At 43.6% G+C, this 15,326-nt stretch overlaps 1 protein-coding gene across 2 annotated transcripts in view; it reads left to right on the top strand.

Annotated features, from left to right (window-relative positions):
• GARNL3 (GTPase activating Rap/RanGAP domain like 3) overlaps window positions 1-15,326 on the top strand; it is a 201,652-nt gene that overhangs the window by 113,314 nt on the left and 73,012 nt on the right. For both annotated transcript variants that reach the window (XM_075905774.2, XM_075905772.2), the window contains one exon: window positions 4,785-4,891. In XM_075905774.2, the coding sequence (XP_075761889.1) occupies window positions 4,785-4,891 (107 nt within the window). The remainder of the gene's footprint in view (window positions 1-4,784; window positions 4,892-15,326) is intronic.

Here is a 15,326-nt window from a genome sequence, read left to right as displayed (position 1 = left end):
TGGGTATAGTCTGCCTAATCTGACTAGAAGGTTCTAGGTTTGTCCTCCACCCCGGTCATAGAGGTTGAGAGCTGTAGAGCTCTGTAGGCAGGTCTTGGGAACCGCAACAATCACACTTACTCTAAGGGTAGTAGCAAAATAAAACAATTTTTATTACAACTGGTATTAAGACTGCAAACAATACAAAGCTCACAGCAATGACTGAATAAATGTATTTGATCACCCCGGAGAGTAGCATAAATGAAGCCTGAGCATACAATTATAATTATCTAATTATACAGTTACAGTTATGTAGTATAATACCATACTCACATACACCCTTCTTGGAGAACCTGGGCATTAGAGGACCAGCCTCCGTCCGCTAGAGGAACGAGGATCTCAGTGAAAGGGATCATAGAATCATAGAATAATAGGACTGGGAGGGACCTCAAGAGGTCATCGAGTCCAGACCCCCGCCCTCAAGGCAGGACCAAGCTCCACCTACACCATCCCTGACAGATGTCTATCTAACCTGTTCTTAAATATCTCCAGAGAGGGAGATTCCACCACCTCCCTTGGCAATTTATTCCAATATTTGACCACCCTGACAGTTAGGAATTTTTTCCCAATGTCCAATCTAAACCTCCCCTGCTGCACTTTAAGCCCATTACTCCTTGTCCTGTCCTCAGAAACCAAGAGGAACAAATTTTCTCCTTCCTCCTTGTGACACCCTTTTAGATATTTGAAAACCGCTATGATGTCCTCCCTTAATCTTCTTTTTTCCAAACTAAACAAGCCCAGTTCATGAAGCCTGGCTTCATAGGTCATGTTCTCTAGACCTTTAATCATTCTTGTCGCTCTTCTCTGTACCCTTTCCAATTTCTCCACATCTTTCTTGAAATGTGGCGCCCAGAACTGGACAAAGTACTCCAGCTGAGGCCTAACTAGTGCAGAGTAGAGCGGCAGAATGACTTCACGAGTTTTGCTTACAACACACCTGTTGATACAACCTAGAATCATATTTGCTTTTTTTGCAACAGCATCACACTGTTGACTCATATTCAACTTGTGGTCCACTATGACCCCTAGATCCCTTTCTGCCATGCTCCTTCCTAGACAGTCGCTTTCCATCTTGTATGTATGGAACTGATTGTTCCTTCCTAAGTGGAGCACTTTGCATTTCTCTTTATTAAACCTCATCCTGTTTACCTCTGACCATTTCTCTAACTTGCTAAGGTCATTTTGAATTATGTCCCTATCCTCCAAAGAAGTCGCAACCCCACCCAGTTTGGTATCATCTGCAAACTTAATAAGCGTACTCTCTATCCCAATATCTACATCATTGATGAAGATATTGAACAGTACAGGTCCCAAAACAGACCCTTGAGGAACTCCACTTGTTATCCCTTTCCAGCAGGATTTAGAACCGTTAACAACAACTCTCTGACTACGGTTATCCAGCCAATTATGCACCCACCTTATCGTGGCCCTATCTAAGTTATATTTGCATAGTTTATCAATAAGAATATCATGCGAGACCGTATCAAATGCCTTACTAAAGTCTAGGTATATGACATCCACCGCTTCTCCCTTATCCACAAGGCTCGTTATCTTATCAAAGAAAGCTATCAGATTAGTTTGGCATTACTTGTTCTTCACAAACCCATGCTGGCTATTCCCTATCACTTTATTACCTTCCAAGTGTTTGCATATGATTTCCTTAATTACCTGCTCCATTATCTTCCCTGGGACAGACGTTAAACTGACCGGTCTATAGTTTCCTGGGTTGTTCTTATTCCCCTTTTTATAGATGGGCACAATATTTGCCCTTTTCCAGTCTTCTGGAATCTCCCCTGTCTGCCATGATTTTTCAAAGATCATAGCTAAAGGCTCAGATACCTCCTCTATCAGCTCCTTGAGTATCCTGGGATGCATTTCATCAGGACCTGGTGACTTGCTGACATCTAACTTTCCTAAGTGATTTTTAACTTGTTCTTTGTGTATCCTATCTTCTAAACTTACCCTCTCTCTGCTTGTATTCACTACGTTAGGCACACCTCCAGACTTCTCGGTGAAGACCGAAACAAAGAAGTCATTGAGCATCTCCGCCATTTCCAAGTTTCCTGTTACTGCTTCTCCCTCCTCACTAAGCAGTGGGCCTACCCTGTCCTTGGTCTTCCTCTTGCTTTTAATGTATTTATAAAAGGTCTTCTTGTTTCCCTTTATGCCTGTAGCTAGTTTGATCTCATTTTGTGCCTTTGCCTTTCTAATCTTGCCCCTGCATTCCCGTGTTGCTTGCCTATATTCATCCTTTGTTAGTTGTCCTAGTTTCCATTTTTTATATGACTCCTTTTTTATTTTGAGATCGTGCAAGATCTCCTTGTTAAGCCAAGCTGGTCTTTTGCCATATTTTCTATCTTTCCTACACAGCGGAATTGTTTGCTTTTGGGCCCTTAACAACGTCCCTTTGAAATACTTCCAACTCTCCTCAGTTGTTTTTCCCTTCAGTCTTGCTTCCCATGGGACCTTACCTACAAGTTCTCTGAGCTTATCAAAATCTGCCTTCCTGAAATCCATTAGCTCAATTGTGCTGGTCTCCCTTCTACCTTTCCTTAAGATCATGAACTCTATTATTTCGTGATCACTGTCCCCTATACTGTCTTCCACTTTCAAGTTCTCAACTAGTTCCTCCCTATTTGTTAAAACCAAATCCAGAACAGCTTCTCCTCTGGTAGCTTTTTCAACCTTCTGAAACAGAAAGTTGTCTCCAATGCAGTCCAGAAACTTATTGGATAGCCTGTGCCTCGCTGTGTTAGTTTCCCAACATATGTCTGGATAGTTGAAGTCCCCCATCACCACCAAATCTTGGGCTTTGGATAGTTTTGTTAATTGTTTAAAAAAGGCCTCATCCACCTCTTCCACCTGGCTAGGTGGCCTGTAGTAGACTCCTAGCATGATATCACCCTCGTTTTTTACCCCTTTTAGCTTAACCCAGAGACTCTCTACACAGCTATCTCCTACATTCATCTCCACTTCAGTCCAAGTGTGTACATTTTTAATATACAAGGCAACCCCTCCTCCCTTTTTTCCTTGTCTGTCCTTCCTGAGCAAGCCGTACCCTTCCATACCAACATTCCAATCATGCGTCCCATCCCACCAGGTTTCTGTAATACCAATGATATCATAGTTGTATTTATTGGTTAGCAATTCCAGTTCTTCCTGCTTATTACCCATACTTCTCGCATTTGTATATAGGCATCTAAGATACTGATTTGATCTTGCCTCCCTGTTGTGCCCTGACCCTCCTTTCTCCTTGCCATTATAGGCCGTAGGATGAAGTATGATAGCAGAGAAAACTTAGAAAAGAATAAGTAAAGGAAAGTGTTTGAGGTAGACAAACCTCGAACAGAAAATCCTTAGTGAGGAAGCGACATCCTACTGCACCTCCACTGCCATTGGGTCTTATGGGCCTTGTTTGCATCACCTTTAGCCAGCTCCTCAAGGCCAAAACAGATTTCCACACCTTGAGATTTTTGAGGGTACATGTATTTGTTTGGATGATTAAATTGGGAAATCCTTTTGAATATGCACGAAAAGGTCACTTGATGACCTTTTGGACACACATTCCCCAAAGTGGGAAATATGGAAACTTGTGGTCAGGTACCAGTTCCTTCTGTTTCATTGATCAGGATGTCAGTTTGGCTGGGTCATTGCATTTTGGACCCTTTTAGACCTCACAAGACACTGACTCATGTATTCTCATCCCAGTCTGGCTATTATGTGTGTCCTGACACAACTGAAGATTTCACCACAAATCCTTTCACAACTTCTAAAATCTATAAATGGGATAGGCCCTTGAATTACTGCTAGAGTGTAGTGAAAGTATGTAGGAAAGTATATAAGTTTACAGGTTCACAAGCTATAGTACCTTAAAGACTAACAAATTTATTTGGGCATAAACTTTTGTGGGCAAAGACCCACTTCATCAAATGCATCTGAAAAAGTGTTTTTTTCACAAGAAAGCTTGTGCCCAAAGAAACTGGTTAGTCTTTAAGGTGCCACAGGCTCCTCCTCATATGTGCCATGGATGTGTTGGAAAATGTCTGTAATACACAATGTAACATAAATAATGTACACCATGGTAGGATATTGTAACATATATTATGTTTGTAATTTCCTGTTTACTTGAATAAGGACTAGATTCTGCCATGGTGTATAATCTTCAGGAGTCCACTGAATGTAAAGTAATGGACTCATTAATGGATGGATGGCAGCATCTGATCTGGGGTGGGCAATAATTTTTGCTGGGAGGAGCCACTCCAAGGTTTTGGTAAGTGATCAAGGGCCGCACTTTTCTGTGGAGGCTGCTTCTTCCACGTGGCTCTCAACTCCACATAGGGGAACAGGCTTGTGCTGCCCCAGTCTCTTAGGGCAATCTCTCAGCTCCTATTGCCTGGCTGTTTCCAGCCAATAAGAGCTGAGAGGTTGGCTGGTTGTTTCTGGCCACTAGGAGCTGAGGATTGGGCTGAGGGTAGGGGAGATCACACTAAGCCTCCCCCTCCCTGCAGGGCAGAGAGATGCAGGGACTGTGTTTTAAACTGCGGCATCTGCATGTTCCTGAGGGTCCCCGCAGGGTGGTCCGGATTTTGCCCAGCTCTGATCTGATCCCAGGTGACTATTCTGGGAACATCCACTGAAACTTGTGATATCTTAAGTGTCGATATGTTTCCCAGTAACAATTTCTAGTTCTTGTTCCTACTTAAGCAGAGTGTCTGGTATTCTTTGTATGTTACTTTTTTCATTAGGCTGAAAATTTTTTCAGAAGAAAGTGTACCTCTCTTTGGGCCTCCCCTTCCAACCCCACCCGTGTTCACGGATCACCAGGAATTCAGGGACTTTGTACTCGTAAAGTGTAAGTCTTTTTGAAGTCAAAGAAACCATTTTAAACTCTTAGTCTGATATGTAAGAATCTGTACTTCACACTTCCTTGGGATATTGTAGATTGTAAATAATGTTTCTGCTGTGCAATCTTAGTTTTGTATAAAGTCATTTTTAAAATTTAGCTAGTCTAGCATCAGTTGAATATGTATTCCCTCAAATATTTATTTTGGTTTTGATAAACTCTCATGCATCTAATGCTTCATAGATTACCAAATATACTCTGGTTGGAGCATTTCGAAGATGTTTGTCTCATTACTTGATGAATTGTTCATTTTTCTAAAGATTTCTTCTTAAAAACAAGGGAGACTGATATTTAGAAACATATTAATCTAATGTCATTTCATATATTTAAAAGTAAAAGGTGCCAGACTAGCAGCTTTGGAGAATAGAGTACAGGCTGAACCTCTCTAGTTTTAGTGCTGTTATAAATATTTTAGTGCTGTTATGCACCAGTTCCTGAGGACGGAACTCAATCTTAATGGTCTGATTCAGGTTGTGACCTCCTGCTGCAGGAAGGAGGTCACTTAGATATAGCTTTTGTAATGCATATATCTAACCAATAGATACTTGACTGAGATCTCACCAGTTCATTTCATGCAAGTTACAAGTTTAACTCCTCTGGTTTAGTGTGACGGACTGGGCCAGGTCCGGGCACTGCTGCGGGCATCAGCTCCGGGCAAATTGCTCAAAACCAGGGCTACTTACAGCCCTCTACTGGAGACCTTTCCCAAAATAGGTCACAAACCAGTTACACCGAGCGCTCCAGCTGCCAATCCGGCCAGCCGGAAGCCTCACGAGCAAAACCCCTCAGACACTCCAGCTCTCACTGCCACAGTGAGCCCCGGACCTACACACAGGTGAGAGATTATAAAACCTAATTTCACGAACCCCAAACAGTTCCTCCTGGTCCCAAAGAACCAGCCTCAGTTCCCAGTCAATTTACACTTTGGTTCTTACCCACAAGAACATGCTGAGCCAGTCCTTTAGAATCTAAAGTACATAAACATAAGAATGGCCATACTGGGTCAGACCGAAGGTCTATCCAGCCCAGTATCCTGTCTTCCAACAGTGGCCAATGCCAGGTGCCCCAGAGGGAGTGAACCAAACAGGTAATGATCAAGCAATCTCTCCTCTGCCATCCATCTCCACCCTCTGACAAACAGAAGCTAGGGACACCATTCCTCACCCATTCTGGCTAATAACCATTAATGGACTTAACCTCCATGTATTTATCTAGTTCTCTTTTAACCCCTGTTATAGTACTAGCCTTCTCAATCTCCTCAGGCAAGGAGTTCCACAGATTGACTGTGCTCTGCGTGAGGAAGAACTTACTTTTATTTGTTTTAAACTTGCTGCCCATTAGTTTGATTTGGTGGCCCCTAGTTCTTATATTATGGGAACAAGTAAATAGCTTTTCCTTATTCACTTTTCTCCACACCACTCGTGATTTTATATACCTCTATCATATCCCCCCTTAGTTTCCTCTTTTGCAAGCAGAAAAGTCCCAGTCTCTGTAATCTCTCCTCATATGGGACCCATTCCAAACTCCTAATCATTTTAGTTGCCCTTCTCTGAACCTCAGGACCTCTATGGTGGCATTCTCAGAAATGCTTCCAGTTCCAAATGCAGAGCCAGGTAGGCGCACAGAGCTTCAGAGTCTCAATGCGTGGATGAGACGATGGAGTAGGGAGGAGGGGTTTAGTTTTATAAGGAACTGGGGAAACTTTTGGGATAGGGGGAGCCTATGCAGGAAGGATGGGCTCCACCTAAACCAAAGTGGATCCAGACTGCTGGCAGTTAACATTAAAAAGGTCGTGAGCAGTTTTTAAACTGAAAGATGGGGGAAAGCCAACTGATGCAGAGGAGCATGTGGATCGGACAGAGACGTCTCTTAGAGGAGAGTCTATTAATAGAGATTCTCTAGGTTGTAGTGAGGAGGAGAGAATGGAAGAGGATAAAGTATGGGCCAGATCAGATGAAAAACATTCACATAAAAAGAATCTGTCACATCAGAAAAGGGCAGACAAATAAACAGTGACAAGTTTTTAAAGTGCTTGTACACAAATGCTAAAAGTCTAAAAAATAAGATGGGTGAACTAGAGTGCCTCATGTTAAAGGAGGATACTGATATAATAGGCATCACAGAAACCTGGTGGAATGAGGACAATCAATGGGACACAATCATTCCGGGGTACAAAATAAATCAGAAGGACAGAAAAGGTCATGTGGGTGGGAGAGTGGCACTGTATGTGAAAGAAAATTTAGAATCAAATGAAGTAAAAATCTTAAATGAATCAACATGTTCTATAGAATCGCTATGGATAGTAATTCCCTGCTCTAATAAGAATATAACAGTAGGGATCTATTATCGACCACCTGACTAGGACAGTAATAGTGACTATGAAATGCTAAGGGAGATTAGAGAGGCTATCAAAATAAATTACTCTATAATAGTGGGGGATTTCAACTATCCCCATATTGACTGGGTACATGTCACCTCAGGGCGAGATGAAGAGACAAAATTTCTTGATACCTCAAACAGCAGCTGGTACAGGAACCCACGAGGGGAGAGGCAATTCTCAATTTAGTCCTGAGTGGCGCGCAGGATCTGGTTCAAGAGGTAACTATAACAAGACCACTTGGAAATAGTGACCATAATATAATAACATTTAACGTTCCTGTGGTGGGAAGAACACCTCAGCAGCTCAACACTGTGGCATTTAATTTCAAAAAGGGGAACTATGCAAAAATCAGGAGGTCAGTTAAACAGAAGGTAAAAGGTACACTGACTAAAGTCAAATCCCTGCAAGCTGCATGGAAACTTTTCAAAGACGCCATAATAGAGGCCCAACTTAAATGTATACCCCAAATTAAAAAACATAGTAGAAGAACTAAAAAAAGCCACCGTGGCTTAATAACCATGTAACAAAAGCTGTGAGAGATAAAAAGACATCTTTTAAAAAGTGGAAGTCAAATCCTAGTGAGGTAAATAGAAAGGAGAATAAACACTGCCAAATTAAGTGTAAAAATGTAATAAGAAAATCCAAAAAGGAGTTTGAAGAATAGCTAACCAAAAACTCAAAAGGTAATAACAAAATGTTTTTTTAAGTATATTATAAGCAGGAAGCCTGCTAAACAACCAGTGGGACCCCTGGACGATTGAGATACAAAAGGAGCACTTAAAGACGATAAAGTCATTGTGGAGAAACTGAACAAATTCTTTGCTTCAGTCTTCACGGCTGAGAATGTTAGGGAGATTCCCAAACCTGACCTGTCCTTTGTAGGTGACAAATGTGAGGAACTGTCCCAGAGCGAAGTGTCATTAGAGGAGCTTTTGGAACAAATAGAAAACCTTAACAATAACAAATCACCAGGACCAGTTGGTATTAACCCAAGAGTTCTAAAAGAACTCAAATGTGAAATTGTGGAACTATTAACTATGGTTTGTAACCTATCCTTTAAATCAGCTTCTGTACCCAATGACTGGAAGATAGTTAATGTAACGCCAATATTTAAAAAGGGCTCTAGAGGCGGTCCCAGCAATTACAGACTGGTAAGTCTAACGTCAGTACCGGGCAAATTAGTTGAAACAGTACTAAAGAATAACATTGAAGAACATAATTTGTTGGGCAAAAGCCAACATGGTTTCTGTAAAGGGAAATCATGTTTTACTAATCTATTAGATCTCTTAGCCAGTATGGGTAAGGAATGGTGTTCCTTGCCTCTGTTTGTCAGAGGGTGGAGATGGATGGTAGGAGAGAGATCTCTTTATAATTACCTGTTCGATTCACTCCCTCTGGGACACCTGGCATTAGCCACTCTTGGCAGACAGGGTACTGGGCTGGATGGACCTTTAGTCTAACCCAGAATGGTCATTCTTATGTTCTATTCTGATGCCAGTATATCTTTTTTGAGATGGAGACCACGTCTGTAAACAGTATTCAAGATGTGGGCGTACCATGGATTTATATAAGGGCAATAAGATATTCTCTATCATATTCTCTATCCTTTTTTAATGATTCCTAACATCCTGTTTGCTTTTTTGACTGCTGCTGCACACTGCGTGGACGTCTTCAGAGAACTATCCACGATGACTCCAAAATCTCTTTCCTGATTAGTGTAGCTAAATTAGCCCCCATCATATTGTATGTATAATTGGGGTTATTTTTTCCAATGTGCATTACTTTACATTGATCCACATTAAATTTCATTTAACATTTTGTTGACCAATCACTTAATCTCTCCTCACATGGGACCCGTTTCAAACCCCTAATCATTTTTAAGGAAGAGTGGTTTTTCAAAAAAGGGGTTTTTTTCTGAAAAAATCTTATCCAGACTATTTTCACTTTCGAAAGACCCACTTTTGAAAGTGAGATCGGAAGAAGATATGCAAATTCCTGCAGAATTTGCATGTCCTCTTTCAAAAATAAATACAGTACAAGAACAGAGACAATATTCATAACTTCACATATAGACATAATAAAAGTACATGAGTAGCATACATAGAATCAGTAGAGCATAAGCTTTCGTTTGACACCTCACATGGCCCACTTTGTACAGAATTTGGGAGCAAACACCTCCCCATGGGTGCGCCAGTGATCTGTCTGCTCACTTTAAAATCCAATAACGTGACATCTAGTACCCACAGATGTCCAAACTGACCAGTGCCAAACTAGAGAATTTGCTGAATCTCTTTATTTTTATTTTACCAAGGTGAATAAATAGAACAGCGCTTGCAATGCTGCTTAGTAATATATGACTGTCCTGATACACTCTGTATAAGTCTACACCTAGCTAAGGCTTATCAGCTCACTTCATAACAAAGTGTACTTCTTCGAGTGATGTCCCTGTGGGTGCTCTTCTGTTGGTGCCAGGACACGCCTGACACCACAGATTGCAGATTTTTACAGCAGTGTCCAGTCAGGCTGTGTATGTGCAAGAGGCACTTGGTGTTCCCGCCTTTGAAGTTAGCACGCACAGCCCGACTCTCGTCAGTTCCTTCTTTAGCACCCTCAGCTACGGATGGAGCTCTTACTTCTCTCCTCTAAATCTCACTTATGAAGGAAAAAAATTATTTTAGATAGTACAGACTTAACCTATTCCTATTCCTTTTTTTTTTTTAAGACCGTTAATAGTTACAAAAAATAACCCCACAATTCTTTACTTGGGCTTGACTATAGTCAGGACAACAGTTTACCGACTCACAGCAACAAGCCGCAGCAAACTATAAACTGGCAAAAAAAATGTATAAAGAGGGAGAAAGGCAGCTTTACTCATAAATAACACTCGGAGCTGAAAGCGGCATAGTCCGACACTGGACGACATGCACACCTCTCCTAGCTTCAAAAGATATGAGAAGTGCCAGGATTCCATGCCAGCCTCTGATGGCCACAGTGAATGCATATGCTGTTTGGGAGAGCTGCATGTTTCACAAAAATGCATTCGTTGTCGCAGTCTGACAGCCAGAGCTCACAAGGATTGAGAGCTCAGAATATGCATGCTGCCCATAGGTAAAGCCCAAACCCACAACCATATAAAGGGGGTAATAAGGGCTTGGGACGCCATCCCCTCAGGGGAAACACTCAAGCCCTTCACTGCAGAAAGCTCATTCAAAAACAAAGCCCTCACCAGTCTGCTCCCTTCCATCACGAATGAATAAGGGAGATGAACCAGGCAACGGGCAGATGACAGTTTTGCGGGGCCCCCCATTTGCCATGGCGCATGTGCAGTGACGCCATGCACATGCACAGTGACGCCACGGCGCATGCGCAGGGCTTTTTGAAGCGCGGGGCCCAGGGCGGCCGCCCCGTTCGCCCTGCCCTATATCCGCCCCTGGCAGGCAACTTGGGCATTGAAAAATGTCGGGCCTCCTCACTCACGGGCTAGAAAACACGCTGTACACAGGCTGTGAAACTGGCTCTCCAGCCATCTGAAAGGCCACCCACTAAGGGCTTCAAATTAACAAAGGCACCACCGGCACTGTCCCTGGAATGGCTTTCACCTCTGCCGCAGAGAAATGGCAGGGCAAGCTCCAACTCCCCTCTCGCAGTTCAGACAAACCCCAGATCTCCCAGGGTTCTAACGGCGCCGATACCTCCATCGCCAGCACTGGCAGACTCTGCGCTGCGGTATGACCCAGCAATCTGCTGCCATTCCCTAATGCATAAAACGCGTGCTCCCCCAATGACTAACAGAACAGCGAGAAACAGCTCCTCAGCCGAGTCCTCAGCATGGTACCTTTCTTACTTTCCCTTATCAAGGAGGAGCTCTCTGCTCTCACCACGCTCACCTATGCAATTCAGTCAGAGGGATACAAGAAGTGTGTTCTCTTCACAACTCATTCCCAGTCAGACGCCTGTGTCATACGGGATGCACAGGCTACAGCATTACCAATACCTCCTGTGGCACCCTGACTGGCAATACTCTCAGCATCCTAGCCGATGGTCCCCCTATAATTATTGGGCACTACAGCACAGCTCCACTGCCCCTCCCACGCCTGTACAGAGATCACTGCCGACTATACACTCTGATCCATCACGTTCTCCATCAAAGGGTTCAGACCTCGAGGAAGAGCAGATCACGGATGATCCCACCATCTAATAATCAGAGATGCCACCAAACGACAACTTGTCTTCTGCTCCTGATGAAGCTGTTATCCGAGATGATCCCTCACCTAGTGATGATCTGAAACATTTTCAAGATTTATTCAAAAGGGTCGCCGCCAGCCAGGAGGTTGGTTTATCAGAAGTGCAGTAAAAGCAAGCACAAGCTTTTAAAGAACCTCCAGCCCTCTACAAAAACCAAAATTGTGCTGCCTGTAGGCGAGGCAGTACTTGAAGCAGTGGATGAAATATGGCAAACGCCAGCCACAGTCCCCCCTCCACTCAACCAACAAAAGAGCTGATAGGAGAGACTTTGTTCTATCAAAAGGAACAGACTTTTTATTCTTATACCCTCAACCCAATTCTTTAGTGGTCGATGCTGCAAATCAAAGGTCTAAAAAGCCTCAGTACAAACTAAATATACAAGACAAAGACTACAAACGCTTGAATGTGTATGGGAGAAAAATGTACTCCTCCTCAACCCTTCAGCTTCGCATAGCTAACTACACAGCCCTTCTTGCTAATCATGACTTTGACAACTATGCAAAACTTACATAGTTCATGCAACATCTCCCAGAGGATAGGAGACCTATCCTCAAAGCCATCATCAAAGAGGGGTATACTATATCCTGAACAGCTCTATAAATGCCCCTTGATGCCGCTAACACCACAGCAAGGGCTACAGCAATGTCCATAGTAATGAGATGCTCATCCTGGCTTCAAGCATCTGGAGTTCCTAAGGACCTCCAGGCCAAGGTAGAAGCGCTACCATTCACTAAGGACAAATTGTTCACTGCAAAGACTGATGAAGCTTTGCATTCTAGCAAAGACGCGCACATTGGGATGCCACCTTTGGCAGGCAGCAGCAACATCGACCATTTGACCAAACAACGAGAAGTCCTGTGGCACCTTATAGACTAACAGATTTATTGGAGCATAAGCTTTCATGGGCAAAGACCCACTTTGTCAGATGCATCTGATGAAGTGGGTCTTGGCCCACGAAAGCTTATTCTTTAATAAATCTGTTAGTCTGTAAGGTGTTTATGCAGATTCAGACTAACATAACTACCCTCTGATATATTTGACCAAAGCTGCTTCTGACTGCGCAACCAATGGGGAAGAGCCTCAAACACACATTCTTCCACAGTTCAGGCCTCTAGACAGCAGGTTTGAGAATTTGGTCAAGGGTATGCTTGACCTCCCTTCTATACCAGTGCTAGGAGAACCCAACATCTTCCACCACCACTTGCACCCTTTTTACAACCAATCGGCAGCAATCACCACAGATCCATGGGTTTTAGAAATCATCAGCTGCAGGTACTCTGTCCCTTTTGTTTTGATTCCCCCAACTTCCTCACCCTATCCCTCCCTCTTCAGTGATGGTCCTCATGAAACTTTTCTCTGCCAAGAAGTCCAACACCTTCTCAACATAAGAGCTGTACAATGGGTCCCCAAACAATACCACGGGAGAGGTTTTTACTCAAACTGCTTTCTCACCAGAAAGAGAACAGGGGATTGGAGGCCTACTTTAGACCTCCGTCAACTAAACAGATATTTTCAAAAGCAGCATTTCAAAATAGTTACATTCACTATGTTTATTCCTGCACTGGACTTGGAGGACTGGTTTGCAGCCCTTGACCTCCAAGATGCATATTTCCATATCATAATACACCCTGTGCACAGACATTTGCTATGCTTTCAATACAGAGCCCTCCCATTTGGACTTTCCTCTGCCCCCAGAGTCTTCACCAAGACCTTGGCAGTTGCAGCAGCACATCTCCTTCAAAAAGGCATCACAGTTTTTCCTTATTTGGACAATTGCCTCATCCGAGGTCCCTCCAGTCAGATCACAAGGGACATGATCAGACTCACAAAGGCCTTCCTTCAGTCTATAGGTTTCATTATCATTGACCAAAAATCCACTCTACACCCTACACTCCCTAGAGTTCATAGGGGCTTATATAGATTCTATGACAGCACGCACCTATCTCCCCAATCAACACTTCAACAATATAAAAAGCCTGGTCATGATCATGACCACCAGCCCAACCATTCCCATTCTAACCTGTCTCAAACTCATGGGGCATATGGCAGCCACTACATATGTCTTCCCGCATGCCAGACTGCTCTTTCGATGTTTCCAACACTGAACTGAATTGCTTCAGTGTATACACCAACCAAGCACCGCGTCCACAGGCACGTTTCGCCTCCACCGAAAGTCCTTATTTCCTCTCAATGGTGGATTCAGGCACAGAACCTCTGCTCGGGGGTGCCCCTCCACTGAGATCAACTATCCAAACAAATCACTACAGACACCTCACTTCTAGGTTGGGATGCCCACTTCCAATATGTACAAGGAAAGTGGTCTAACAATGAGTCCAAGCTCCACATCAACCTGCTTTGAGACATTCACAACAGGTGCAAATATTTCCTCCCACACATTCTGGGATCTTCAGTGCATATTCTCACCGACAATATGACCACAAAGTTCTACATCAACCACCATGGGGGTGCCAGATCCCCTTCTTTCTGTGTAGAGGCAATTCAGCTCTGGAATTGGTGCATCTGACACAACATAACCGTCATAGCAGCATACCTACCTGGGGAAAAGAATACCATGGCCTATACCTTCAGCCGCCACTTTGTCACAAAGCATGAATGGGACCTGCAAAGTCAGGTCTCCCACGATCTATTCAAATGCTGGGGTCAACTGCAAATAGACCTCTTTGCAACCAGCCACAATTCCAAATATTCCCAGTATTGTTCCAGAGTGGGCATAGGGCACAGCTCCTTGGGAGATGCAATGAGCTCTTACCATGGAATACTCACCTGTTATACGCCTTCTCTCCTCTACATCTAATTCCCAGAGTTCTCCAGAAGATACAGACAGATGGGGCCCACATAATTCTAATAGCCCCAGCTTGGCCACGATAGACATGGTTTCCATGTCTTTATCAACTGGTTTTACAACCTCCCTGCCTGCTTCCATCCCACCTGGACTCTCCTCTCCCAGAGCAAGGGCGTGATACTTCATCCCCAGCTGCAAAGACTTCACCTAATGGCTTGCTATCTTTCTGGTTTTCGGAAGCGGAGCAACAGTGCTTGCAACGAGTAAGAACTGCACTACTGCATAGCAGGAGAGAAAATACACAAAATACTTACCTGCACAAATGGCAATGGCTCACACAGTGGTGTACCCAGGAATCCAACCATCTACAGCTCTGCTCCATTTGGTCCTGGAATACATCATGCACCTGAAACAACAATTTATCTCTGTCATCACTCTGAGTTCACCTGGCCACGATCACACCCTTTCACCTCCCTATAGATGGATTCTCCATATTTGCCCACCCCACCTCTAAGAGGTTTTGGAAGGGCCTACAGAACCTTCACCCACCACGGACACCCATACCTCCAATGTGGGACTTACGACTAGTCCTCCACTCACTCAGAAAACTACCTTTCGAGCCAGTGGCAACTTCATCACTTACCTTTCCCACCATGAAAACGCTCTTCCTGCTGGCAATCATATGTGCAAGGTGGGTTATCGAACTCTTAGCAGTCACAGTTTTTAAACTGGCTCCCCTCGCAGACCAATTTCCACCTGGCACCCCATGTTGCTGCCTCTGATACAGTGGTTGCTGGCCCCACCCTCAGGGACTATAGATTAGTTGACTAACTGATAAAATTTAATGAGGTTACTTAACTGTTCAATTAACCAATGTTTAACATCCCTATATCAATTACATCAGTGTTTGAGCTTTACATTGAACTTAGTAAAGCCCAGAAGGAACCTCTGTGACC

This window comes from Pelodiscus sinensis, chromosome 23 (genome assembly GCF_052426305.1).
Source record: "Pelodiscus sinensis isolate ZL-2025 chromosome 23, ASM5242630v1, whole genome shotgun sequence".
NCBI classification, from domain to species: domain Eukaryota; kingdom Metazoa; phylum Chordata; order Testudines; family Trionychidae; genus Pelodiscus; species Pelodiscus sinensis.
This window is presented reverse-complemented; position numbering and strand designations above follow the sequence as displayed.